At 54.4% G+C, this 27488-nt stretch overlaps 1 protein-coding gene across 1 annotated transcript in view; it reads left to right on the top strand.

Annotated features, from left to right (window-relative positions):
- Positions 1–1228: 1228 nt before the first annotated feature.
- Positions 1229–27488, top strand: part of ENG (endoglin) — a 30828-nt gene continuing 4568 nt past the window's right edge. Inside the window, exons 1-10 of the mRNA XM_042912461.1 lie at positions 1229–1659; positions 10068–10210; positions 18827–18967; positions 21558–21723; positions 22395–22560; positions 22842–22968; positions 23384–23558; positions 23793–23935; positions 27037–27174; positions 27397–27435. Coding sequence (XP_042768395.1) covers positions 1593–1659; positions 10068–10210; positions 18827–18967; positions 21558–21723; positions 22395–22560; positions 22842–22968; positions 23384–23558; positions 23793–23935; positions 27037–27174; positions 27397–27435 — 1305 coding nt within the window. The 5' untranslated portion in view covers positions 1229–1592. The remainder of the gene's footprint in view (positions 1660–10067; positions 10211–18826; positions 18968–21557; positions 21724–22394; positions 22561–22841; positions 22969–23383; positions 23559–23792; positions 23936–27036; positions 27175–27396; positions 27436–27488) is intronic.

Below are 27488 nucleotides of genomic sequence, written 5' to 3'. Positions count from 1 at the left end.
CCCCCTACTCCCCCAGTCCTTCAAAGGCCAGGCAGCTCAGGCTTTCTTTGAGCTCCCTTGGCCTGACCCTAGGGGCTACCTGTGACTAAAACCATGGGGAGCACACAGTTGGCGTTTACTATTTGCAAGATGAACAAGGGACTGCTCTGGGGATTGTCTCCCAGGCTCAGGGAGCACCGATGGGGGAGCACTTCCTGAGTCAGGCCCAGGCTCAGCGCTGTAGTGCCCTGACCTCCCAAAATCTCACAGCAGGCTGGTGAGGAAGGCACGGCTGCGTCCACTTTACAAACAGGGTAAAGGCTGTGGAGACTTGCTCAAGGCCTCGTAGCTCTGAGCAAGGAGAGCAGGTTTTGAATCCAGGACCATCTGACTTCAGAAAGGACATTCCAGGGGCACCTGGGTGGCTCAGTCAGTTAAGCGTCCAACTTCGGCTCAGGTCACGATCTTGCGGTCTGTGAGTTCAAGCCCTGCATCGGGCTCTGGGCTGACAGCTCGGAGCCTGGAGCCTGCTTCAGATTCTGTGTCTCCCTCTCTCTCTGCTCCTCCCCTGTTCACGCGCTGTGTGTGTGTGTGTGTGTGTATGTGTGTGTGTGTGTGTGTGTGTCTCAAAAAAAACTTAAAAAGAAAGGACATTACAGAGGGTCCCTCTTTCGTTTGGGGCTATCTCTTGTCCCTGGAGCATTTTTCCACCCGTGGAAGGGGGCAGCCCCAGCCTCCATTTGGGAGAGTGTTCCTTCCCTATCCTGGGCCTCAGTTTCCCTGCCTGCAAAACAGGGGATGACGAGCCAGTGTCAGGCTTATGTATAAGCCACTTTTGGTGCTGAGTGACACCTGTGTGAATCCCACCTCCACCATCTTCTTGGGCCAGTTATCTCACCACATCAGGCCTCTGTTTCCTCATCTGCAAAATGGGAACAACGGAGTTCACGGGACTAGGAGCTCCAGCTGAGCCTCCTTGGCCAGGGCCCGGCCCCGGAAAGGTCTTCTGGGTAGGCTGTCAGGGTGATTATTTTCATCTGCCGGCGGGGGGGGCTGCCGGAGGCACCCCACCAGCCCTGGAGAGGGTGGGATGGGAGAGGGGGGTGTGTGGGGGAGACAAGCCTGGGGCCTGGGCCCTCCCACCCCCACTGCCTCCTCCCCCCTGCCTCAGGGCCCCCCACCCAGCGACACAGCCCGTGGCACTTCCTCTCCCCGCCTGGCAGGCCGCCTGGCCCGGCCCCTTCTCTAAGGAAGCGCATTTCCTGCCTCCCCGGGCCAGGCTGGATGAGCCGGGAGCTCCCCACCGCTGCCGCTCATACCCTAGCTCCTATCTGCACCCCCGGGCCAGGGCTGTGTCGCAGCTGCCGTCCACGGGAGCCCAGCATCCCCTCCCCGTTCATCCTTCAGCCAGCGACCCCCAGCCCTGCGCCCCTGTGCCCACTTCTCCTGACCCCTCGGCCGCCACCTCAGAAGGCTGGAGCAGGGACGCCGCCGCTCCGGCCGCCTGTTCCCCTTGGGTCCCCGCTCGCGCCCACGCCGGCCCCCACGCCCGCCTGCAGCCCTGCCCCTGGACACCGGATAAGGCCCGGCGCACAGACCCCCAGCTGGACAGCATGGACCGCGGCACGCTTCTCCCCATTGTCGCCTTGCTGCTGGCCGTCTGCAGCCTCAGACCGACAAGTAGGTGTCCAGGGACCCCGGGTGGGGAGACTTGGCCCCAAGTGTTCCCGGCCTCTGGCCTGGTCCCAAGCTCATGCTCAGTGGGGCCGTCCGAGGGGTTTTGGACAGCCCCAGATGGACACCATAGGGTGACAAACCATCCTGGTTTGGCAAGACGACGAACATTCAGCCCTGAAAGTCTCAAACAGGGATGAGTTATTTACCTTTACCTCAACCTTGGCCTCTAACCTCCCAGCTACGTCCAGTTTCTCCCCAAGAAGCCCAGGTCCCAGAATGCTTGCTGTGCAGCCCTGGGAGAGTCTCCTGCCCTCTCTGAGCCTAAGGTTCCTGTCTGAAGAACCCGTGGAAAGGAGGGTGTGTGGATTCCCAGCACTAGGGCACTTGGTTCGCATCTCGTGTGGTTGCTTCCTCGCGGTGTGATGTTGGGGGACTGCGAAGTGGGGGTGGGAATAGAACTCCTCCTGGGCTGTGGGGATGGTCGGTGGTGAGGCCAGTCTTGTAGAGAGAGTTCTCGGGAAGGCTGGAGGGTCCTGTGCTGTTTACTGTGGCTGTATGATTAGCTTTAAATTCCTGCCCCTCGCCTCTCCGGGGCCTGTGAGTGGCTCCCAGAATGCTCTTGAATTTAGCGCTCTCCCTCTGCCTCTACTTACCCCCGCCTCCTTGAAATGCTGCCGGGTGGGGGCACGACCCCGGACTAGGGGTTTTGTGGGAGTTCCTCAGCCTGGGGGTTTTCCAGGTGGTCTTGGCTCTTGGCCTTCTGAAACTGACCAGATGAGTGGCCGTGAGAAGCTGGGGGCTCCCAGCCCCTCATCCCACTCATGTGGGCCTCTCTGTGCCCGCCTAAAACCAGGGGACAGCTCCTGTGGGCACCCCTTCACCCATGGTGCATCTAGGAACTCCCTAGAAGATCTGGGGGTGTGGTGGGGAGAACATAAGGGAAGAGCACAACAGTGACCCCCCCCCCCTCCCCAGCTGATTCCACCTGTGGCATTTTAAACCCCCTAACGCCTACCACTGCCTCACTGATCACAGAAAACTGTCTCAGACATTAAGTGACCTAGCATGAATTTGACCTCGGGCTTGTGGCTCCTAACCACGTGTACTAAGCAAGCTCCCCCCCCTCCACCCATGTAGCTCCTAGCAACCCTGCAAGATGGCCGCCTTTATCTCCCCATTTTACAGGAGAGGAAGTAGAGGCTGTGACCTGCTAAGTTCACACAGCCCAGACAGAAGCCTACCTGATCTGCGCAATGGTCCCCAGGCTGCCCTGTCTTTCTCCGCCTCCCCACATTTTTCTAGCTTGATAACACTCTCTTCTTCGTGATCATCCGAGAAAGATCCATGTAGGCTCTGGTTTTACTGGATGGAAGGCAGGGGTGTGCTGGAAAATAATTAACAACAGGGGTGGAGGGTGTGGGGGATAGCATTTTGTCAATGTCCAGGGTGTAAATGTTCCCACGTGGCTGAACTCAAGCTCCCAACTCCCCAAACTTGAACTTAGGATGCGAGGTCCAGAAGTGCCTTTGTCTGGCACGCCAAAGATGGGACGGACAGAGATAACCTCAAGAGCGTGGATCTAGTAAAATGGAGTAAAATAAGTAGGAAGTAATGAGTTTTGCTATTTGTTACCATTTAAAATACATAATTTATTTGTAAGCTTATAACGTTTACTTTTTTAAAGATTTTATTTTTTTAATTTTTATTTTTTGAGAGAGCGTGCTCACGCGAGGTGGGGGGGGGGGCAGAAGGGGGAGGGCGAGAGAGAGTCCGTCTTAAACACTCTCCATGTTCAGCGAGGATCCCAACTCGAGGCTTAATCCCATGACTTCGGGTTCATGATCTGAGCCAAAATCAAGAGTCAGACGCTTAACCGACTGAGCCACCCAGACGCCCCTAAGATTTTATTTTTATTTATTGTTATTTTTAAAGTTTATTTATTTTGAGAGAGGGAGAGGGTGCGTGCACAAGCAGGGGAGGAACAGAGAGAGGGAGAGGATGTCAGCACAGAGCCTGATGTGGGGCTCGATCTCACAAATCGTGAGATCGTGACCTGAGTCAAAATCAAGAGTCAAGATGCTTAACTGGCTGAGCTACCCAGGCACCCCTATTTATCTATTTTTAAGTTTATCTGTTTATTTTGACAGAGACAGAGACAGTGCGAGTGGGGGAGGGGCAGAGAGAGGGGGAGCAGAGAATCCCAACCCCAAGAATCTGACCTGGGACCCAAACTGGGCTCAAACCTACAACCCCGAGATCAAGATTCACACGCTCCCTCAACTGAGCCAGCCAGGCACCCCAAAATTTAATTTTTAATAATGGCTGTGTTTAACAGCCAGTCGGAAAAACGGATGACTTCTATCACTCTGCTCCTGTGAACAGGTACCAGCACCCTGCTGGTGATCACAGGGCTCAAGGACATTCCAAACCATCCAGCTCAACTCATTTACCATCTGCGGCCCATGGAAGGCAGATGGGGGGCCTGGGTTAAGGTGTAGAACCCAGATCTCCACGCTGGGGATGGGGTGGGAGTGACCCTCACATCCTCAATCAGGCCAGAGAGGGTAAAAATGGGTCCAAAACGAGTCCAAGAATGGGTCCAGCCTTCTGGAAACACAGCTTGGCAGAATCTCTCAAAACCGTAATTTGTGTAACAGCTCAGCCTTCAGGTCTATGGAGCTGTTTGCCCAACTCCATAAAGATTTGTCCAACTCCAAAATCAACTGTATGGTCCACAGGTACTGGAACAAAAACCCAACTGGAAACCACCCAAATGTCCATCAGCCTGGGTCCTATCCAATGAATTATCTTTTTTTTCCTATCAAATGAATAATTATGCAGTGCAATACCATGCAGCCAAAACCAAGAAAAAGCTAAATCTATACACTGTTGTGGACAGATGTCTGGGACGCAGCGTTAGATGTTCAAATGGCCATGACTCCATCTCTGTAAGAATAAAACAGTAATAGGGGCGCCTGGCTGGCTCAGTCGGTGGAACGTGACACTCTTGATTTCAGGGTTATGAGTGTAGAGATGACTTAAAAAGAAAATCTTAAAAAAAAAAAAAAAGACGAAAACAGTAATAACGCACAGTATGCATGGATAAAATTCCCACATCCCTGCTCTCCAGCACAAGGTTTCTCTAGGCAATTAATTGTCTTACAGACAAGAATTGGATGCTTGGGGCACCTGGGTGGTTCAGTTGGTTAAGCCTCCGGACTCTTGAGTTCCGCTCAGCTCATGATCTCACAGTTCGTGAGATCGAGCCCCGCGTCAGGCTTTGTGCTGACAGTGCAGCGCCTGCTTGGGATTCTCTCTCTCCCTCTCTCTCTCTCTGCCCCTCTCCCACTCATGCTCTCTCTCTCTCTGTCTCAAAGATAAGTAAACAGGGGTGCCTGGGTGGCGCAGTCGGTTAAGCGTCCGACTTCAGCCAGGTCACGATCTCGCGGTCCGTGAGTTCGAGCCCCGCGTCAGGCTCTGGGCTGATGGCTCGGAGCCTGGAGCCTGTTTCCGATTCTGTGTCTCCCTCTCTCTGCCCCTCCCCCGTTCATGCTCTGTCTCTCTCTGTCCCAAAAAAAAAAAAAAAAAAAAAAAAAAAAAATAAGTAAACAAACAAAAAAATTGGATGCTTAACTGACTGAGCTCCCCAGGTGCCCCATCATGTAGGTTTTTAAAGAACAATTTAGTTATATATTCACTTCGGGCTCCTCCTTAAAGAAAATAGATAAGGGGAAAAAAATCACTTCCCGAGTTCTTTTATTAATGTAGGCGTTGTTAACATGCTGGCGGGTTGCTTACTAGTTTTTGTCTAGCTTGTTAAGGTAATTTTCATGCAAACGAATCAACACTTGGGAGTCTTGGTTACCCTTCTTATGCCCCAGAAGGTTTCTATGTTGTCATGTAGACTCCATAACCACCCCATCGTGTTTCCAGAATGTTCTTCCCCTTAAATGTGCCATCCCGTCGTTTGGTGAATCTCATTGCTGAATATTTAGGTGGTTTCCCCTTGGAGGCTGGTTATGAATACCACCGCCGTGCACGTTTTTGGTACATGCACCTCTTCCTGTATTTTGGAGTATTTCACTTGGATAGAGTCCCAGAGGCGAGGATGCTGGGATTCGAGGCCCATGTTGGGTGGCTGGGATCAAAGAGTGTTTCCGAAGTGTGGACAAGCCTACACTGAGGGTTGGGACAGAGATGGGACTCAGAGCCCTGTGCTGCCTACCACCTGTGCGGGGATCTGGGGTTCTCTGGAGAGGGGGCTAGTGACGCAGGACAGAGACCACAAATATCCATCCCTTAGAGCCTGCACTCCAGCACAGCTTCCCATCTGCCGGGAGGCAAAAGAGATGTGTGAGCCAGGTGTCAGAGGACGAGACCCTGGGGACATGACCGTGGAGATTCTCTGTCATCTCGGCCAGACAGACAGTGACACTAAGATCCAGCTCCGGCCCCAGCTTTGGGACATCAGCCCCGGGGCCTGAAGAAGACCATCATCTGGGGTGGAGGTGACTTGATCCCTGGGACAGGGACAGGGGTGAAGGGACAGATGTGACTGCTGACATTGACTCAACACTCACTCTGTGCCAGACGCTGAACTATGCCTGATCTGTCCCATCAGACTCAAACTTCACAGAAGCCCAAAGAAGCAGACACTCCTGTCGCCCCCATTTGACAGCGGACGAGACTGGGGAACAGGCAGGTGGAGAGATCTGCTCATGCGACCGCCCAGAAATGAGCAGCTGGAGCTTGAGCCTTGGGTCTAACCACTGTGCGATACTGCCTGAGAGGAGGGGAGATTTGGTTCCCTTCCTGGCCTTACACTGACCCATCCAGCGAGAGTGTAACCGGATCGGTCCCGTCACAAAAGGGCTCTGAGAGTTGAATAGAAGTCGACCAAGAGGTCAAGTAAGGGAAGACCCTTGGTCTGGGAAAGAGCACGGCTGATGCAGGGAACGAGGTGTATTTGGAGGAAAAGCTCACGTCTCCCCAGCGGGCATAAATAATCATGAGAGCAGTTGCCCAGTCTTGAGCAACCCCGCGCATCAGGAGCCCGCTTAGCGGGCAGGCGTCCTCTGACCAACTTTCTCAGCAAGTGGATGAGGAGGGTGTTGTGATTACCGTCATCCCCGTTGTGAAGATGGTAACACTGAGGCACGGAAAGGAAGCTGGGAGCTGGCAGAATCGGGACCTGAACGTTGGCATGTATCCCATCCCTGCCCTTGTCAATTCCGTGGTAGGTTGTAGAGTGTGGACTTGACCCTGAGGGCGCTGAGCCACGGGAAAGACTGGAGAAGGGAGAAGGGAGCGTTGGGGCGTCACTGGGGGGTGGCTGGGCTGGAAGCTGGGGAATCTGTGAGGCTGTAATTGGACCCTGAAAGGAGCAAAGGGTGGATGGGTGACTGAGGAAGAGGAAAAGCCTGTCAATAAGGCTCTGCCCCAGTATTATGAAATAATCACAGCTAGTGTGTTCAGAGTGCTTACGGGGCACCAGGCTCTTCACACGGCTGGGAAGCGGGTGCTGAGTGCACGAGCCGGATCGCCCGGGGTACAAATACAGGGCTCTGACACTTAATAGCTGGGCCACCTCGGGCAAACTCTTGCACCTTGCGGATCTCATCTCCCCGTGCGTCCTGTGGTTACAGTAACGGTACCCACCTCTAGGCCTGCTGCAAGGATCCAACGAATGAACTTCTGGGCAGCCTCGAAATGGTTCCTGGCTCTCAGTAAGCACGATGAAAGCTGTTTTGCAACCGGGGAAACCGAGGCTCAGAGAAGTTAGGCCTTCGCTCAAGGTGACCATCTTTTTTAAGGGGTAGAGCTGGGGTCTGACCCAGGCTGTCTGACTCTGGAGTTGCTTTTCTCGACCGTTATTATTCTCTGTGGCCTTTCGAGGTGCCGGGGTGGCCATCTGGAAAGCGCCGAGGTGGCTCTATGCTCATGGGTGGGGCGGAGGAGGAAGGGGACAGAGGTGGGAAAGTGGCTCCTGGGTCTCTCGCTCAGGCCGGGTCACCCAGGCCCCTAGTGGCGCCTCCTCCAAGCCGGGTCCCGGGAGGCCCTGGCGTTTCCCTTGGTGCCAGGGGATTGTTTTCAGCTCTGTCTGGGCCCGCCTCCGGCTCCGGGAGACAGGCCCGGGCGTCATACTCCCTCCTGTCTCCCCATTCTCGTCTGCGGGGTGGGGGAGCCAGGATTCGAAAAGGCCCCAAAATAAATGGACCTCTTATCTGATCTCCCAGCCTGGCCCGTTATCTGATCATTACATAATGGCCAGGCCTGTGGCCTCTCCCGCTGACGGCATGGAGGAGGTGGCCCCGGGTGGCCCGGCAATCCAGGAGGAACTGGGGTTCCTGGAAGTCTGGGGAGGGGGCAGGGAAAGTCCCAAGGAAAGGAGGAAGGCACCGCGTTAATCTGCAGGCCAGACCCCAGGTCACTGTGGGGAGAGGTGGGTCCAAGGCCCAGCCTGGTTAGCCATGTGCCGTGTGATCTGTGCACGTCCTGCCTCTCCGGGCCTCAGTCTTCCCATCTGTATAGGAAGGGTTTGGACCAAGTCTGTGTTTGCTGATAGGCAGTGGGAGAGAGAGCACTGAGGGGCACTGAGGGGCCTAGTGGGCCACCAGGGGGTGGGACAGCAGGAGGTGGGGTCAGCCCTCCCATCTGCTGGGGAGAGGGGGTCTGCTGGCCTGAGGCACCAGTGACCTCCCTGTCAGAGGTCCCTCACCTGCAGACTGCCCTTTCCACCTCACCCCAACCTCCTCATGCAGTTCGTTCCTCTCCAGTGACGGAAGTCACTCAAATAACTATAACCAAAAGAAGTGCCACATGCCCTGTCTCATGGAGTCTGCCCAACGACCTCTACGGGTTATGTGGGTTCTAATTATCGTTCCACAGACGAGGAAAATGAGGTCCAAAGTGGTGAAATCGTTACCAAAGCCACATAGCCAGTAAGTGCAGGCCAGAGATTCAAACCCAGGTCGGCCTGGCTCCAGGACCCTTGCCTTCAATCAAAATGTCATATGACGCTTGCGTTCTGATTCTTGCACACAGGACAGGGCCAGGGCAAGGACGTATAAGGTTGGGCCCCCATAGCAGCCAAACGTCCTCGTCCTGAACTTCTCCTTCTCAACGTGCTGCCGGTGGATGGTGTTGCTGTGACCAGGGACGGCCATCTTGAGTCCTTCTCTTACCCCTGGGGGTCCTGAGCCCAGCAAGGCTGGCTTAGACAAAGACGGTCCAATAGCCTGGGATTCGGAAGAAGCCTCCCTAGCCCCCCTCCTCTGAGCTGGCGACGGCTGGACGTGCGGCCAGTCGCTCCGCGCCCATCTTTGATCTCCAAGAAAACAGGAAGTGAGCGCGACAAGATGGAGACACAAACTTCCAAACAGTCTCCCCTTCTCTGTCCTCCTTCCCTCCTCCGGAGCCCCCCCTTCCCCGGCACATTCCTTAGGACGAGGTGTAGGGGCCTCATTTCCTCTTCCTCCTCTGCTGGGTCAGGGTGAAATTCCATTCCCTTCCCTCAGGACCTGCGTTTCCGGGCGGCCCAGAGGCAGGCTCTGCGGCCCAGGCCTACTTCCCAGGGCCGCCCTCTGAACCTGGGCCGCCCTTCTGGCTCCCTCTGTCCCTCGGGGCCAGGAGACTCTCAACCCTCCTTGCCTCGTTCCTCCCAGCCTCCTCGAGGCACGGGAGGGAAGGTTTTCCTCTCCTGATCTCGGGCCTTGTCTCCCTTTGGAGCGAGCCCGCCTGGAGGCTTGCGTGCATGTGTGAGCCCTTCCACATAGCAAGGGTCGCCTGATGTAGCAAATGAACATATAGGAGGCTCAGTTAAATTTGAATTTCGGGTAAACAATGAAAAAAATTTTAGTGGAAATATGTCCCCGGGTGCCTGGGTGGCTCAGTCGGTTGAGCGTCAAAGTCTTGATTTCGGCTCAGGTCATGATCTCATGATTCGTGAGTTCAAGCCCTGTATCGGGCTCTGTGCTGACAGCGCAGAGCCTGCTTGGGATTCTGTCTCCCTCTCTCTCTCTGACCCTTCCCTACTCACTCTCTGTCTCGAAAATAGATAAATAAACATTAAAAAAAAATAATAATATGTGTCCCATTTTATTATATTTAGGATATGCTTATACTTCTAAAAATTAATCATTTTTTAGTCAACTTTAACTGGGCATCCTGCATTTTCTCCATCAACCCAACCCCTAGTAGCACTGTGAGCTCAGGCAAGAGACTTTTCCTTTCTGAGCCTTAGTTTCTCCATCTGTGGAACGGATATAATGACATCCACCTCGTAGGGTAGCTGCGAGAAGGTAATAAAGCCCTCAGCCGGTGCCAAGCACCCAGTAGGCATTCAGAGAGTGGGAACATTGTCACCACCTTATTCTTATCTGGGGCTCTCTCTGGCTCTGCTTCCCCAACAGGTCTTGCAGAAACTGTCCATTGTGACCTACAGCCTGTGGATGCCGAGGTGACATACGTCACGAGTCGGGTTCCCGAGGGCTGCGTGGCTCAGGTCCCCAATGCTACCCTTCAAGTCCACATTCTCTTCCTGGAGTCCTCAAGGGTAAGCGCCTGCTGGCAGGGCTGGGTGGGGCCCCAGAGAAAGGCCCGGGGCCAAGGGGATGAGGGGAGCCTTCCTTGCGGCCGTCCCTGGAGCAGTGGGTCACATCCTCACCAGGGCCCCTGCCAGGAGGGACACGTGGGCATCTCACAGGGTGGGTAAGGGATGACATTTCTGGGGCCAGCATCACAGAGGTCTGCTGGATGCCACAAGACCCAGGTGGGAAGGGGGGTTTGGCCACTGAGTGGAGAAGAACCACGTGAGCAGTGAGACGAACCAGGTGAGCCACCCCCTGTGCACCTGCAGCGGTGAGGATCTTGACGCTTCTCGGTGGACTGAGCTCCCCTCTGGGCAGCTTGGGCTTTGAGAAGGGCTTTCCCTCCGCGGAGTCCAAATCCCCCTCCCTGGAATGTCCCTCATTGAACATCTATGACCTGGCCAGGCAGCCCACAGAGATTGGACGGCCGGTGATGCCACCTTGGAGCCCAGCGTCCCTCCTGAGACCCCTCCTGAGGTCCAGCATTAGCTTAAGTCCCTCCTAATGATAATAACACACCGACCGAATGCTTACTACGCGCTGAACTCTGTGCCAGACTCTGTGTGAGGCTTCCTGTGTGCTAGGTACTGTTAGAGACCTACTAAGAGCCAGGACCTGAGTTCAACATCTTATGTGTGTTAAGCCTCCCAAGGGCCCATCTGTCAGAGTCTGTTATTACCCCCACGTTTCAGAGGAGGAAACAGGCCTGGAGAGGCAAAGCAACATGCCCCAGGCCACAGTTCACACTAGATTCTGGGAGCCCCCACGCTAGGCTGTCGCCTGGCTCCCCAGTTGGGTGTGCGTTCAGTGGGCATCTGGCCTGCCTGGCCTGGTAGCCACACCTGGCTGATGTGGCCTCAGGTCCTGAAAGCGATTTAGTGGTGTCAGCTCAGTGAACTTGCGGCCAAGCTGCCCCTGAAACTGTTAAGTTGCCCTGCATTTGTGTGGTGATAAGAGGGTGCCCAGACCACCAATATCGGGGGGGGCCTGCTCCCCACCGCCCTGCCTGCCACCGGGACTGTGGGCCTCGATAATCCCCAAGCCAAGATAGCACCAAGCACATGTTATAGGGTTTTCGTAGCCATTGTAATTTTTTTCAAGTTTGGTGATGATATGGAAAATAAGATTGCCCTCTAGAAGTTCGTTTTGTTTGTTCTGATGATCAGGTCTCTGTACCTCCTCTGGGTGACTGGGCTCCCCCAACCCTAATCTTTCAACGAGGGGCCAGAGTCAGAGAAAAGCCCCCTGCCAAGTGCCCGGGTCTATGGGAAACAGATGTGTAGACAGTCAGCCAGGATCCGGGTGATTGGTGCTTTCTTGGGGAGGGCAGAGCAGGGCAGGGATACTCCAACTGCTGTGGGATTAGGCAGGGCTTCCTGGAGGAAGCAACAACACGAAGGATGGTCAGGAGCTCATGGAGCGAAGGAGGCGTTAGGGAAGAGCAGAGCAGAGTGAATGCACAGGCAGGTAAGGACCGTGGTTAGGGTCCAAATGTGGTTCGCCGTGGTGGGAGCTTGCTGTCCACCTTTGGGGCAGGGATGGGGGCGGGGGTGAGAAGGCCCTGTCACCATATTAAGGAGTTTGGTCTTTATCCCGTGGGCAGTGACAGTCATCGGAGGGTTTTTTAGGGGTACGGTAGAATGTCAGGGTCGCTCATGCCATCCTAGAGCTCACGGCAACAGAATCTCCCGTCACCCTCTGCCTCTTCCAGAAAACTCAGTCCCTGGGGCGTCTGGCTTTTAATCCAAGAAGCCACGCTGCAAGCTCCGGGACTGCCAGGCATGTCTGTCTGAGGGGGTGGTGGAGACAGCTGGGGCTCAGGAGACTGGCACTCCAGCCTTGGATGTCACTGACCAGCACCCCACACGGTGCCTGGACTGCAGAGGGGGCCCCTTCCCCTCACTCTCCAACACACACACCTATTTCTTACATGTTTGTGTCTTTCTTTTTGAGAGAGAGAGAGAGATAGAGAGACAGAATCCCAAGCAGGCTCCACGCTGTCAGCACAGAGCCCGACGTGGGGCTCGAACTGACGAACTGTGAGATCGTGACCTGAGTCAAAACCAAAAGTCAGATGCTTAACTGACTGAACCACCCAGGAGCCCCTCACACATATTTCTTGGGCTCAGGGACTCACCGAAGAATCAGAGTGTCAGGATCTGGCCCAGGGCCTGACAGATTCCAAATAACTGCTGAGTGAATGAATGATTGAATGAATGAATGAATGAATGCACGCACTGCCGTGTGACCTTGATGCAACAGTGAAGCACGCGGGTTCTGGAACCAGTCTTCAGATTGAACTTCGGCTTTGCAGCTCAGGGCAGCACGGCCTTGGGCTACCTCTCTAAGGCCTTGGTTTTCCACGGGAAATACGGGGCCCATGACAGCACCTCTGGGGGCGGTGAGAATCCAGTGGGGTGGGGCAGGCAAATATTGAGTGCAGGCCTGCCCAGTAGCACTGCTTGTTGTTATAATGTCTTCTCTCTGGCCTCTGTGTCTCACCTGTAAAAATCTTGCCGGGCATGCTATGGTTTCCAGAATATCGTCCCGTCAGTCAACTAAGTTGATCCCCAAAGGTTATTGCTACCAGGTGGCTGAGGTAGGGGCCGTGAATCCCACCAGACCCCATGCTGTGACCCAGAAGGCACCTTTCTCCCTGGGGAGGCCCCCAGGGATCGGGTCCTTGATAGCTCCCCCCCCCTCCCCCGCCACCGCCCGACAACCAGCCATCCACAGGTGCCTGCTCTGTGCCCAGCCAGCGTTGGGCATTGATGGTGCAGAGAGAAAGCAGACGTGACCCCTGCCATCGAGCCAATCCCAAGCCAAGAGAGGCAGAGGTGGGCATCAGCACCCCGGGTGTTGAGTAATGGGATCGGCAACGAGGGGTACGTGGGGCTGTGGAGGGAAAGGGGCATTAGTGAAAGGCTCCTGGCGTCTAGCCAGACAGAGAGGGGGGGTGAAGGGCATTGCAGGCAGAGGGCCCCACAGGAGCAAAGGCCTAGAGGCCAGAAACATGAGCTGGCAGGGGGCTGGGGGGGGGGGGCGGCTATCTCAGCAACCAGCCCGAGCCCTCCCGACCTGTGGCCGCCTTCTTCAAACCCTGGCACGCAGAAACGGCTGTCCCGTCCACCCCTGCGCAGCGTCTGAATCCTCAGACTTCCTGCGGGTGGACAGCCGATGAGCTGAGGGAGCCAAGCGGCTCGGGGAAGAGAGGTCTGCGGCAGACAGACAAGGGGGCCACTGGGCAGGGGCTCTATCTCACCGGGTCCCCGAAGGGCAGGCCGGAGCCTGGATTCCGGGAGGGGGCCCGGGGTCACATCCTGACCCGCGGAGACAGGAAACCGGCCTGGTGTCTCAGCGATTCCCGTCAGACCGACTGCACCGATCTGTCCTCCTAACAAACCCCAGGCAGCCAGGCAGAGCTGGGGCAGCCGCTGATTCACCCTACTTCTGGGCAAACCCGCGGAGCCAAAGACACCCCACCCACCCCCAAGCAGACGGAACCTGCTGGGCTCTTGCACTGACTCATTCCTGACCAGAGGGGCAGGCAAGGCTGCTCAGGCACGGAGAGAGAATGAGAGCGGGAGGCGCCCTGGGTTACCATCCTGAGAGGCTGTGAAGGGCCGTGGAGGGCAGTGTCACTCTCAGACTCGGGCAATGGGGACCCCTGTTCAGGCCCCACAATTAATGGCTCTTCTCTGGCCCTCTTCCAGTTGTGCTCCTCCCCCGGGATAGGGTAGCTGCAGGTCAAAGGGACGTGGAGCCTGTACCCGTCCCCCGAGTCCGTGCTCTGGGTACCCGGACTCCAGAATTCTCTGCCCTGTGTGTGCTGAGCCCCCTCCTGAGGCTGCATGGGGCTCTTTCCTGTCCCACCCTCCAGCGGGGGCACTGCGTGACTAGTAGAAGCCCCTCCAGACCTAAAGGATGGGCACAGTGGCTGTGTGTAGGGGGTGGCCATGGCAGAGCTTGGGCGTTTGGGCTGCGTTGCCCACATCCATACTCGTGAAGAGAAGGAGGTAAAAAGAAAGGAGGGCAGGCTGGAAGCCAGGGCTCCCATTTGTAGTCGTAACCCAGGCCTTACAGATATTAGGGGCAAGTTTGGTGGAAAGGCACAGAATGGGCAGCAGCCAAACAGGCTGAGTGGGGATAGTCTGCTTTCTCACTGCTGTGTCCCCAGTGTCAAGTTCAGGGTCAGGCTGGAAGTAAATATTGGATGGATGGATGGATGGATGGGTGGGTGGTTGGATGGATGGGTGTGTGGATGGATAATGGAAAGAAGGAAGGAAGGAGAAATATACATGCACGTGAACATTTGTTGACTGACCATCCCAAGGGGTTCGTGGTGCCACTTGCTGTCCATCTCCGGTTGTTTAGGGGTGTTTGCCAAGCTCCTGGAGGAGAGAGTTGTGCCCCTTCAAGAGCCCAGAAGCCCCAGGCTGGGCTCAGCACTGGCCTCTCAGATTGGCAAATGAAACTGGGGAGGTGGGGAGAACATAGGCTGACCAGGGGCCCTCAGCTGCGGAAAGTAGTAGGTCTCTCCTGGGGCCGGGGGTGGGGGGGTCTGGAAACCCACTCTGTGTCCACCTGGCTAGAGACTGTAACTCCTGGAATGCCAAACACTGGGCCGCCCGCCCCCACCCAAGATGGCAGGATGAAATCCAGCGGCCACACAATACTAGAACGTCGCTGAGCCCCACTCCTCACTACACAGAGGGGAAGAGCGAGGCCCAGAGACGGGATGCCACAGTGAGACGTAGCTAAGGCAATTCCAGCTACGTTGCCCACCTCTAATGCCAACCTCCCCAGCCCCAACCCATGGCACTCGGGATGGGCGGGCGAGGAGGAAAAGGCAGGTAATGAAAGCCATCCACTGCTGTGTATTTAGCTAGGCACTGGCCAGCACACTCTGGAAGCAGAATCTCACTGAACCCTCAACAAGTCTGCGAAGCGGGCGTATCGTTCAGCCGATTTTCCAGATCGGGAAATCGAGCCCCAGAGAAGAAGAGTGACTGCCCAGGGTCACAGGTGAACGCCTGAGCCCACATTTGAAATCAGACCAGTCTGGCTTTGACCCCCCTTCCCCGGCCACCCCGCTTGTACGTATCATCTGAGTCTGCCGGGCTGGACAGAGGGACGGCTGGCTCCAATCTGGCCGGCTCCAGTCTGGCCCTAGGAGGGTGGGGGCTGCAGGCAGCCCCAAGGCTCCGCTCCTAGAAGAATTGCTGGAAGCAGCTTTCTATAAGTGGCTACTAGTGTTCAGGGCCTCCTCACCGAAATCCCCCCTTCCCGCCACCAACCACTGGGCCAACAATGGCATCTGTGGGACGCTGGCACAAAAATAGAAACTCGGTCTCCCGCCCACCCACTCGGGGAAGGGGCGGGGGTTGGCCCAGTTCGGAGCTGGGAGTGAGGGGCTGGCCGGCCTGCCCACTTCCACGAGGCTCCCCAGAATTCCCAGGATGTCATTCAGAAGACTGGGAACCTGGAGGTGGGGGGCAAGGCAGACCCCTTTCCTTTGCCTCTGGGCTCTGGGCTGGGAAGGAAGAGGGAAGTCCGTGTGCGTGTGAGGGACTGCTGGGATGAGTCAGGGCCACGGGATGGAAATGTTTGCTGTGGAAACCCGACCGGTTTTTTCTGGGAACCAGCTGACTTCGGCCAGGTCCGGGAGCTCCGAGACCCCAGGGAGCCCAGCTTTCCCGCCTCCCTGAGTTTCCACACCTCTCACTTGCCGTGTGGCCCTGGCCCGTGGCTCCCCCTCTTTGTGTCTCAGTCCCCAACTGTACAAGGAGGAACGTGGTGGTAACTGCGTGGTGGGTGGAGAGCTGAGTGTGTCGTGACAAATGTCCTGAAGTTTCAGTCTCTTAATGCCCTCACCCTGGGCATGACCCGACGCTGACCTCCACTTCTCTTTTTTCACTTCCTTTGTCCAGAACCCTACCTGGTATTTGTTCCCAACCCCATCCTACCAAGTGGGGAGACTGAGGTACAGGGGAGCAGGTACGGTTGCCAAGCAGCGGCAAGAATGAGGGTTCCCAGGGCTCTTTCCTGCCAGCTCCGAGGGTGCCCTCCCAGCTTTTCTGTCGCCTGCCGCGCTCTCGGGCCGTGGATGCCCGGCAAGGGGCAGAGGACAGATCTCATCCCTGCGGATGAGCGTCTCCAAATCACGGGGCCCATCTCTCCGCTGTGTGCGGCCCAAAGGTCACTCCCTCGGGTGAGGACAGACAGATGGGGCTAGACAGTGGTGTTGTACCCGTAAAATGGGAGAATAAATACCCGATTCTGCTTCACAAGAGCACATGTCACCTGCTCAGTACAGGGCCAGGCACAGGTTAAGTTGAACCATGTGAAATTACCGATAGTCAGTTGATCTGTCAACAGTTTCGTCTAGGTCAAGTGTGCCCGTTTAGAGGGTACAGTTGAACGGCGTTCAGTAGCTACACAGAGCTGTGCAAACAGTTGTGATTACACACGCATTCAGGGTAAGGAGGCGAGGGCAGGTCCGTTCTCAAAGATTCTGGCAGGTCGGCTGTACCGCGGAGGTGGGTCTCCCTTTGCTCCGGTTAATTTCAAGTAGTCTGCTAATTATACTTCAATTTTTAAATTAATTAAACAACAATTTCAGATAGAGATCACAATCCCGGAACAAAATGTCAGTTCTGACATTTAGATTTGTATTTCATAGTTTCCCCAAATCTATTAAACCCAGCGTTTAACTTTTAAGGTGTTTAGAATGTATACCTATTTTTTTTAAGTTTTATTTAAGTAATCTCCACATCCAAAGTGAGGCTCGAATTCGCAGCCCCAAGATCAAGAGTCCCATTCTCCACTAAGCCAGGCACCCCTAGGGTGCATAAATATTTTACGAAATTGATTTTAAAAGATATTTCAAAAACCAAAATGTTATAAACCCTTTAGAAAACGCTAATTAAACGAGGGGTGCCTGGGTGGCTCATTCGGCGAAGCATCTGACTCTTGGTTTTGGCTCAGGTCGTGATCTCACGGTTCGCGAGTCCAAGCCCCTCATGGGGCTCTGTGGGGACAGCGCGGAGTCTGCTTGGGATTCTCTCTCTCTCCGCCCCTCCCCTGCTTGTGCTCTCTCTCTCTCTCTCTCTCTCTCTCTCAATAAATCAACTATAGAAGAAAACACAAATCCAAAATGTGATCTTATAAATATTGCTGTATAAATTCGCATAAAAGTCGTGATTCAAAGATAGCCAACCTCAGTAGCTCACTAAAATGAAAGAGCTACTTGTGAAACGTTGAAAATGAAATCACATCGTTCGCTCTTTTGTTTTAAAGAGCAAAGTCACAAACAAAGAGTGACTACGGTGTCATTATTGACTGACGGAAATACTTCTGGGCAGATTTTTCCAGTGGCTGCAACACGCTCTCTGGCTCTGTGACATCAGCTGGGGAAATGGCCAGGAGATAATTGGAAGTGAAATCTAAAACTTTCCACTGATGTCTTCATCTTGAAATACCGCTCTCCCTTTTGATAAGTATGAGGAGGTTTAAGGGGTTAGGTTTTATCTCCGTGTAGAGACTGCCCGCTTTGGAGAGCGGCGGAGCTCATTTTCCAGGGAAGTGTTTCCATCCGTCTTTGTCCTCGTGAGTCCGTGGTGGGGCCCCCGAGGCACGTCCCTGCCTCGGTTACAGCAGCCACCTGTTCACTGGCTCAGAAAGTCTTTGGGCAGGGCTGAGGGTGCTGCTCTTTCCATAGAAGCTTTGCCTTGGGGATCGCCGTGTCCTTTTTCTTCTTGGGAATAAGGAGGTATAGAAAAATGTGGGGCCGTACAGTGAGAGGCGAGGCCTGTCCAAGTGCGTATCCTAGCTCCATATTTAGTGCTGTGTGATCCTGGGCAAGTGACTTTACCTTATGTGCATTTCCTCATCTATTAAGTGAGAACAATGCTGCCTACCTCTTCAGGTTGTGAGTAGATCAGTCCGTATGCAAAACACAGAACGGTCCTGGCACATAGTAAGCACCACGTAAGTGTTAAACGTTGTTGTTGTGGATGCGGTTGTGGTTACGAAAGCATCCTAACTGCATATACCACGGGAGATTAAAACTTTTCACGCAGTAGGTACCTCTCAAGACAAATGATTTCAACTTCCTCGTCTTCTAGCAAAAGGATGGCATTCCAGCCACAAAAATACGGGCATTTTAGTGCTTCAAGATAGTAAGGCAAACAGGAACACCGCAAGCTGGGAAGGGGCGGGTGCCTCAACATTGCTGCCTAGGAACAGAGAAGGGGCACAGGGCGCTCTCTAAGTCACACAGACGCTTGCAGGCCTGGTATACAGCAGGCGCTCAATAGAAACAACCACCTTTGATCTACTGGATAAAGTTCGGGCTTATTGCCTTTTTAAAAATCTCTTTGGATTTGATGAGACTAATCGCCTTCGTTCACTCAGCAAATATTACCTGAGCGTCTCCCGAAGGCCGGGCGCGGCTCTGGGCGCTGGGAGACAGGGGCAGCCCGGTGGGGCAGGGAGAGGGGAGGGGAAGCTGACAGTGAGTCTTTACTACAGCCTGAGCAAGCCTGACTGCTGCGTGTGTCCCTCTTCTGCCCCCACCCTAGGCGGTGTCAGAGCTGGAGCTGAAAATCCAGAAGTCCACGCAAAATGGCACGTGGCCCCAAGAGGTGCTCCTGGTCCTCAGCGCGAACAAGAACGTGCTCCTGCGGTTACAGGCCCCAGGAATCCCACTCAACCTGGCCTTCGTGAGTGTGTTACCTCCAACCTGGGCGGAGGCCCCTGCTGTCCGTCTCTGTGGGCCGGGCTCCCCTGCCCCAGCAGCCCCGCTTCTCCTTTTCATTCTGACATTACTCACCGGGGCCCTGCCTGGCGAATCCCATGGGGCCCTGATGAGAGAGCCCAAAAGGCGGCAGGGTCTGGGGTAAAGATTCCAAACCCAGACGTGGGAGTCAGGGTGACGGGCAACCCCGGCCAACTCCAATCCTCCTGCATCACCTCTGTTTTCCCTTCTGTCCGGTGGCAGAATCGGATTCAGTGACATCCCGTAAAGTAATCTGGTCACTGTCTTTGAAGAAACTACAAGATCTGCTTGAAAACATTTGTGTACAAAGGAAAAGGAAACCTAACAATGTGTTAATAGTGGTTACGGCTGGGAAGTGGGATTGAGAGAGGTATTTATTTGTTCTTTATGCTTTGTTGAATTTGCAACATTTGCTCTCATGAACATGGCCTACACTGGAGAAAAAAATATGTTTTAAAAACTCGGGTTTTAAGTGTCAGGCACACCCACCAGAGAGGAGGTCAACTGGCTGGGACCCACAGCAAGGGGGGGTCAGGGCTGGAGGAGGTGGGGTGGCCTGTGGGCACTGCCTCCCCTACTGGAAGGCCCTGGGAGGTGGCCCCCAGATGGGAGCAGCTGCTGTTTACCGCCAGAGAAAGCAGAGGGCAGGGGTGGGGGTGGACAGCAAAGATAACAAGGAGGAGAGAGACACAGAAAGAAAAATGGAACTAGGCAGAGGCAGCATGTTGTGGGAGGGACAGACAGACACTCAGAGAAACCACAGAGAGAGGAGGAGGAGGGGAGCTGGGAACCCAGACAGACCCAGATCCAGGGCTGCCTGGGAGATGGGCCCAGAGACGAGAGCGGTTGGGGGTGGGGTGAAGCAGCCAGGCTGGCCCCAGGCACCAGAGGGAGAGGGCCAGCCTGAAAGCCCCGGGAGCCATGGACACCGATCAGGAGGGCAGAGCCAGAACGGCCCCATGTGGTACTTCCCTCTGTTCCCCGTGGGGTAAATCAAGGCCCCGTGGAGAGCCAGGCCTGCCAGGGTTCCTCCTCCCCGCCTTGACTTGCAGCCCCCCCACCCCTTCCCCTTCCCGTTCCTGGGCCCTGCAGGCGGGGCCCTGGGTGACGCAGGGAACACGAAAATGCACCCGCCTGGCAGGAAGGTCGCAGTAGTGGCTGGCTCCGGCCAGGCCAGGCCTTCCTCCCTGGAACTAAGAATACTCAGGATGGGGGTGGGGCACTGTCGGAGCTGCTGGCGTCCCAGCCACAGCTACCTGAGCGGGTGGAGGGACTCCCACCAGAGGGGCCGCAGCAGGGTTTGGGGCTCGGGCCTCTGGGTCTGACCCAGCACCAGGCAATTGACAAAGGCCTTGCCCTTTAATCCCTGTTACATGCCCATTTTACAGATGATGACCCTGAGAGTCAGACTGGGTAAAGGTCCCTCCTCTCCTCCAGCTCTAAACCACTGCCCCAGTCCTTCTATCATGGGGGCTGGGATCCTCACCCGGGCGCTCATCACTTCGTTCCCTCGTTTAAGTCCTGCTCCGTTCTAGGTGGACCATTCTGTGGTGTCTTGCCTACCCCCTCTGCCAGGCAGTCCCCCTTAGTATCTAGCCTGAAGCCCTTAAGGTGGTATTGTTCCAGAGCGATGCGCCTGGCTTTGAAGATGGAATGCAAAGGAACTCCTGAGTCTGGGGCCCCAGCAGCTTCCTCTGAATCCTTTTGGCTTCAACAGAACACCTCTTCCAGGAAGTCTTCCCTGCTTCCTTCCCCTGGCCCACCAGGGTCTCACCTGAGGCATGGGCAGTAGAGCAGTGAGGTGCTAGACGCCTCCAGATTCCCATCCCTGTCCCTCCAGAGACCTGTCTTGCTCCCTTGCGTCTATTAAATAACATCCTCTGTCTTCCGTTGTTTCAAATGACTTGAGGCATGACTGGCTTCTGGGCGGTAAGATCCCCCAGGGCAGGGACAGTCCCTTAGTCTTTCATTCATTCATTCATTCATTCATTCATTCATTCATTTGCTCGTTTGTTTCTTCTTTCCTTCCTTGCTCCCTTCCCTCGGCACAAGGGGCACCTGTTATGTGCTAGGTATCTGGGTAAATCTGACACGTCAGGATCCCCGGTGCTGGGCCCAGGGCCTGGGCACAGAGTCAGATTAATGTTTCCCAGTGCCTACTATGTGTCTGGCACCATGCAGGGGTGGGCGAGGCAGACACTGTGCCTCACAGACCCTAGCCACATAATGTCACAAGGGTAGGTTGAATGAGTAAAACTATGGAAGGCGGGGGAGGTGGTGTTTGAATGAACAGGTGAATGAACACAGATGCGTGTCCATCCGGCACCCCAGGTATGGGAGGGAGATGGGACAGATCTCGCTCTGGGTCGGGGGCTAATTAGGGGGCTTGAGATCTATCAGCCTCGGGATTCTCAGCCCTGCCTCCTCCGGTTAACCAACTGGCTGCCTCCCCGAGTTACCTCCCAACCTCCTGAATGGAACAGAGGGGGCTCAGGCCCAGGAACAGCACTCTGAGCCTCCACGTGTCTTCCCAGGACCCCAAGATGGTCATCTTCCAAGGGCACCCAGGAATCAACACCACAAAGCTGCCACCCCTCACCACCAAGAGTCAGCTCCTCAACTGGGCAGATACAAAGGGCCCCATCGCATCTGTCGCTGAGCTGAACGACCCTGAAAGCATCCTCCTCCGTCTGGACCAAGGTCAGCTTCCCCCAGCAGCCTCTTTGGACTCAGGACTCAGCTCTGGAAAAAAATGTGAATTCCTCTGACCCGTTCCTCAGATGTGGACACTAAGTCTCCAAACTGGGATGTGATTTGCCCCAGGTCACATAGAGCAAGTCAGTGCTCTAAGGGGACGGTAATTTTTGACCTAGAAAGCAGCACGTTTACATTGTTTATTGTGCACCTACTATGTGTTCAGTCCTATGCTAGGCATCTGGGGAGTCTCTGCAGACGGACCCAGATCCTGCCATCCTGGAGCCAACACCGTGGTGGGGAGATGATTATAAACACATCCACAGATGAATACATTCCATAATTTCAGGTCATGGTAAATGCCGTAAGAAAGAAGAAAGTTAAAAAAAAAAAAAGAAAGAGAGAAGAAAGTGAGGTGATGCGCTGGTCATTGCTGGGCTGCACCCCTAACATGAGCCATGGGTTCATGCCTTTATTAGCCCTGTGTTGACAGATGAGGCAACGGGCCAGGGGATTTGCCCCAGGTCACCTGGCAGTAAGTGGTGGAGGGGAGACTTGGAACTCCGGTCCTCCCAGGCACCCCACTTCCTTGCTGCTCCGCCCTGCCCACCCCACTTTTACTGTGTAGCGGTGCCAGGCTGCTCCAGAGAGGAACTGAGGTGAGCTTGTCCCCACAGCCCCAGGGTCACCGTCCTCCTGCAGTCTGGAACCCCTCATGGACATGGGCCACACGCTCGAATGGAAGCCGCTCACTCCGGCCTCTGTCCGGGGCTGTCGTTTGGAAGGTGTGCCTGGCCACAAGGAAGCACACATCGTGAGGGTCCTGCCAGGCACCCAGGACAGGTAAGCGTGCCTGACCCCGCCCCAGGCCCCGCCCGCATCAAGCCCCACCCCTGGCTAGTAACAGTATTGTTTCTGCCACCTTATCTCTGGGCCCCGCCCCTTATGGACCTGAGCCCCACCCACTTCCACGCCCATCCCGCGGACCTACAGAGACCAGGCGAAAGCCCTCAATCGCTGCCCACCAGACCCCAGGCCTGGTCCCCTCCTGGCCAGTCTCCATCAGGTCCCGCCCAACCCCGCATTCCTGCCCTGCGCTGACGCCGGGGTCTGTCTCCCTGTAGGCCCCGGACAGTGACCGTGAAGGTGGAACTGCGCTGTGCCTCGGGGGATCCGGACGCTGTGCTTATCCTGCAAGGGCCCCCCTACGTGTCCTGGCTCATCGACGCCAACCACAACATGCAGATCTGGGTGAGTCTTGTTCCGCGACCCAGACAGCCCTGCGCGGGCCTCGCAGGGGCTCTCCAAAGAGGGAACCCAAACTCCCCGCATTAGCACCCCAGCCCTGAGCCTTCACACATCCACCTTCTTCCTCTGTGCAGTATCTGTTCTTCCTTCAGACCTCCACCCAGGTGGCACCTCCTCCGTGAAGCTTTCCATCATCCCCTCGGGAGGCCCCTACCCCAGCCCACAGGGTCAGGGAAGTTTCCTGGAGAAGTGAACCCCAAGCTGATGTGAAGGACAAACAGCAGCCAGGAGATGAGGGGAGGTGGCCCAGGCAGAGAGGAAACCGTAGGAGCAAAGGAGGGTGGCACTGAGGCCTGCCATAACCCTGGCTGCCAGGCTGCCCCCTGACTGCGGCTGTGGCTCTCTGTTCTCTTGTTAGACCACTGGGGAATACTCCTTCAAGATCTTTCCGGAGAAGAACATCCGTGGCTTCGTGCTCCCTGACACACCCCAAGGCCTGCTGGGGGAGGCCCGGAGACTCAACGCCAGCGTGGTGGCATCGTTCGTGGAGCTCCCGCTGGCCAGTGTCGTCTCGCTGCAGGCCCGCAGCTGCGGTGAGCACCCGCCTCCCTTCCCTCGCCCTCTCCCTGGATCAGTGGCCCCGGGACAGCGAAAGTGCCCCTGGCCGCTGTGTGAACGGGGCCGCTGCGTCAGCCCAGGGGAGCCCTGTCTTCCTGTCCCCTGTCTTCCTTGTGCCCCGCCTGAGGACTGAGCGGCTAGTTGCCGAAGCGCTTGGTGCCTGGCGCACAGGGAGCGCTGACTGCCTGCCGGCCTCTGCTGCCCTGCAGATGGTGGGCTGCAGACCTCTCCCGCACCTGTCCACACCACCCCTCCCAAGGAGAGCTGCAACCAGGAGCTGCTCCTGTCCCTGATCCAGCCCAAGTGCTCCGAAGGCGTCATGACTCTGGTACTCAAGAAAGATCTCATCTCGGTAAGGGCATCCCCACCCCCCAGCCCCAGGGAGCAGAGCTGGTCGTTCCTTTAGGCCAAGAATCTTGGAGGTCCTGTGCACCTGGGTGGCTCAGTAGGCTAAGCATCTGACTTCGGCGCGGGTCACGATCTCGCGGTTCGTGGGTTCGAGCCCCGCGACGGGCTCTGTGCTGACAGCTTAGAGCCTAGAGCCTGCTTCGGATTCTGTGTCTCCCTCTCTCTCTGCCCCGCCCCCACTCATGCTCTGTCTCTCTCTCTCTCTCTCTCAAAAACAAAACGTTTAAAAAAGCAGATAGTAGTTAGTCATCATTAATTAATCCTAAATGCAGGTTGAGCTGAGGGGTCATTTAATGGAATATTTTAAACAACATGATCTCCACCAGATTGAAGAACAAGGCACTTACTATAAAAATAACACTGGATTTTTTTTTTTTTTAATGTGAAAAACCAGAAAAGAAAATCGCAGTCTTCCTGCCCAAAGACAGTGGCTACCAATATTTTAGTGTTTCTCAAACATGTTCTCTGTGGATTTCTTACATGGTGAAATCCTGTCCAATGCACTTGTCTGTCTCCTGTTATATTCGCTTCATGTATTTTTAGAACTTTGACGAATGTACTTAATATCACTTTAATGAGTGCATATTCCGTCACTTTGACACGACATAATTAACCCTTCCTCCCTTGTCAGACATTTAGATTGCTTGCAGTTGTGCAACGTTATAGATGCGCGGAAAATATTGTGCATTCTTCACATAGGATTATTTTCTTGGGATAGATTTCCACATGAGTGAGATTTCTGGGTCAAAATGATTGAATATTCTGTTAAGTTTTGATACACGTTGCCAACCTACTTTCCAAAAGATTCTAGTTTTCACTGCTGATTTAGGGGAGCACTTTGACTCTCTCTCCAGACAATGATTTAAGGAAAAAAACAAAAACAACAAAAAAACACCTTTGCCAGAGCACCTGGCTGGCTCTGTTGGTGAGGCATGTGATTCTTGATCTTGGGGTCGTGAGTTGAAGCCCCACGCTGGGCATAGGGCTTCCTTAAAAAATAAAAATAAAATAGAATTTTAAAAATTCCAAAAACCTTTGCCAACGAGAGGTGGGACATGGTGTTCTTGTTTCAATGTTTAATTCTTTGATTAGTAGTATGGGCGTGGCTCCATGTGACCTAAAGTGCTTTATCAAGGTAGCTCAGTATTTTTCTTGATGATTTTTATATAAGCATTTTACATTTAAAAAGGGGAGGGGGGGCTTTGTCCATTATTCTTACTTGAAATAACCTTGTTCTAAATTTTGGCTACAGTGATTTTTGTGTCTTTGGACATTTTAAAGTTTTGGGTTTTTTTTTTTTTTTTAAGTTTCTTTTGAGAGAGTGCAAGCAGGGGAGGGGCAGAGAGAGGGAAGAGAATCCCAAGCAGGCTCTGTGCCGTCAGTGCAGAGCCCAATGTGGGGCTCAAACTCACAAACCGCAAGATCACGACCTGAGCCGAGATCATGACCTGAGCCAAAATCAAGCTTAACCACCTGAGCCCCCAGGTGCCCCTGTTTTTGGACATTTAAAAACACTGGGCCATCCTAGCTGCCCATCTTCCCCTGTGGGATTTCTTCCAGCCTGAGGCAGGAAATCTTTGCCAGGGCCTCGACAAATCACCCATGTTCTCAGGGATTTTGAGAGTGACACTTAAATCTATAGTTAGGTCCATGTGGAAATTTGGGGGGGCTGTGGGGTTCAGGGGCAATACGAATCGCCACCTGTCTGCTGCCCCGCTCTTCTCCCCCTCTGCCTCTGTCTGGCTGGCATTACTGCTGCCCAGCCCAAGGGGTCTGGATGAGTACACTGTAATCCATCAATCTTTGGAACGTTACATGACAATTCAAAAGAATGTGCTAGATCTAGAAATATAGAGAAATATATATTATGATTTATATCATGCTTACCAAACTAAGCTACAGGGTGGACAGTATGATGCCATTTGTTAAAAATACAAAAAAACAAAAACAAAAAAAAACCCACCTGCACATTTTCTGAGTACAGCATCCATGTAGAAGAAAATACAAAGAAAAGGGTCTGAACAGAATTACCCCAACACAGAGCGTCCTACCCTCTCATTGATTTATGAAATGTGGTCAGCGTGCAGAATTTGAATTCCAGGCCTATGGGTCACTGCGGCTTGACCCAGAGTCATTTTTATTTGGTGGGCTATTATCTCTCAAGGTGGCTCTGGGCATCTGGGGGGCAGTAGCAGTCAGGAGTGGCATTCTGGAGGAGTAGACGTGAGTTAGTTGGATTCGGGTGCTCACTCAACTCACTCAACTCTAAGACTCCGAGATTCTTTGATCCTGCGAGTGTGACTGAAAAATTCTAAGATTGGTTCTTCTAAGAGAGGAGGTGGCGAACGTTGGTCCTCTGTGTTTCTATAAAGTGTTACTACCACACAGCCCATTCATTCACCTGTTTCTATAGCTGCTTTCAGGCTATCATGGCAAAGTTTGCTAATTACAACAGCGACCACATGGCCCACGGAATCTGTTTATTATCTGGCCCTTTATAGGAAAAATTTGGCAACCCCACGTCTAAGAGTCTAGGGTTCTGAGACTGGGTTATGCTGGTGGGATTACACGCCCCTGGGCTGTGGGCAATGATTTTATGTAGAACTCAAATTAATGTTTTAAATTTTAATAGTGCTGCATTTATTTAAGTACAAAAGTGAGTGTAGTTTTTTTTTTTGTTTTTTTTTGTTTTTTTTAATGTTTACTTTGAGAGAGGGCATGTGTGCATGAGTAGGGGAGGGGCAGGGAGAGAGGGAGAGAGAGTCCCAAACAGGCTCCACGCTCAGCACAGAGCCTGATACAGGGCTCGATCCCACAACCCTGGGATCATGACCTGAGCCAAAATCAAGAGTCAGATGCTTAACTGAGCCCCAGGAAAAGTCTTAAGACTTAAATGGTGTGGTGTAAGATTTAACAAAAATGAAGACGGGAGAAGCTGATTTGGGAGCCTTGGGTTATGTCAGTCCTTGGTGCTGGGGGTATGACGGGCAGGCGCCAGAGCCCCATGCCTCCTGACGGTGCCCCCCTGCTCCAATCCTGGCCCAGACTCTGAGGTGCACCATCACAAGCCTGACCTTCTGGGACCCCAGCTGCCAGGCTGAGGACAGAGATGAACAGTTTGTCCTGCGCAGCACCTACTCCAGCTGTGGCACGAAAGTGACAGACAATGTGGTCAGTAATGAGGTAAGAACTAGGATGGGCAGGAAAGGTATCTGGGCCAGCTTAGCTGGTGCCTCCTTGACCTTCCAGGTTGAAGGGCCTTTGGGAGAGTGTGGTGTGGTGCTCAGTAGAAGACAAACTTAGCCATCGGTTGCCTCAGTCTTCCCATCCATTAAATGGGTGGTTTGGGTGGGAAAGTACCCTCTGGGGTACTTTGTGGCTCTGACCTTGGCTCTTTTCCTGCAGGTGGTCATCAACCTCTTGTCAAGTTCATCACCGCAACGGGTGAGATGGATGGTTACCATGCTAACCCATCTGGTTCAGGGTCCTGGAGCCCC

The sequence above is a fragment of the Panthera leo genome, chromosome D4 (assembly GCF_018350215.1).
Source record: "Panthera leo isolate Ple1 chromosome D4, P.leo_Ple1_pat1.1, whole genome shotgun sequence".
NCBI lineage: Eukaryota > Metazoa > Chordata > Mammalia > Carnivora > Felidae > Panthera > Panthera leo.
This window is presented reverse-complemented; position numbering and strand designations above follow the sequence as displayed.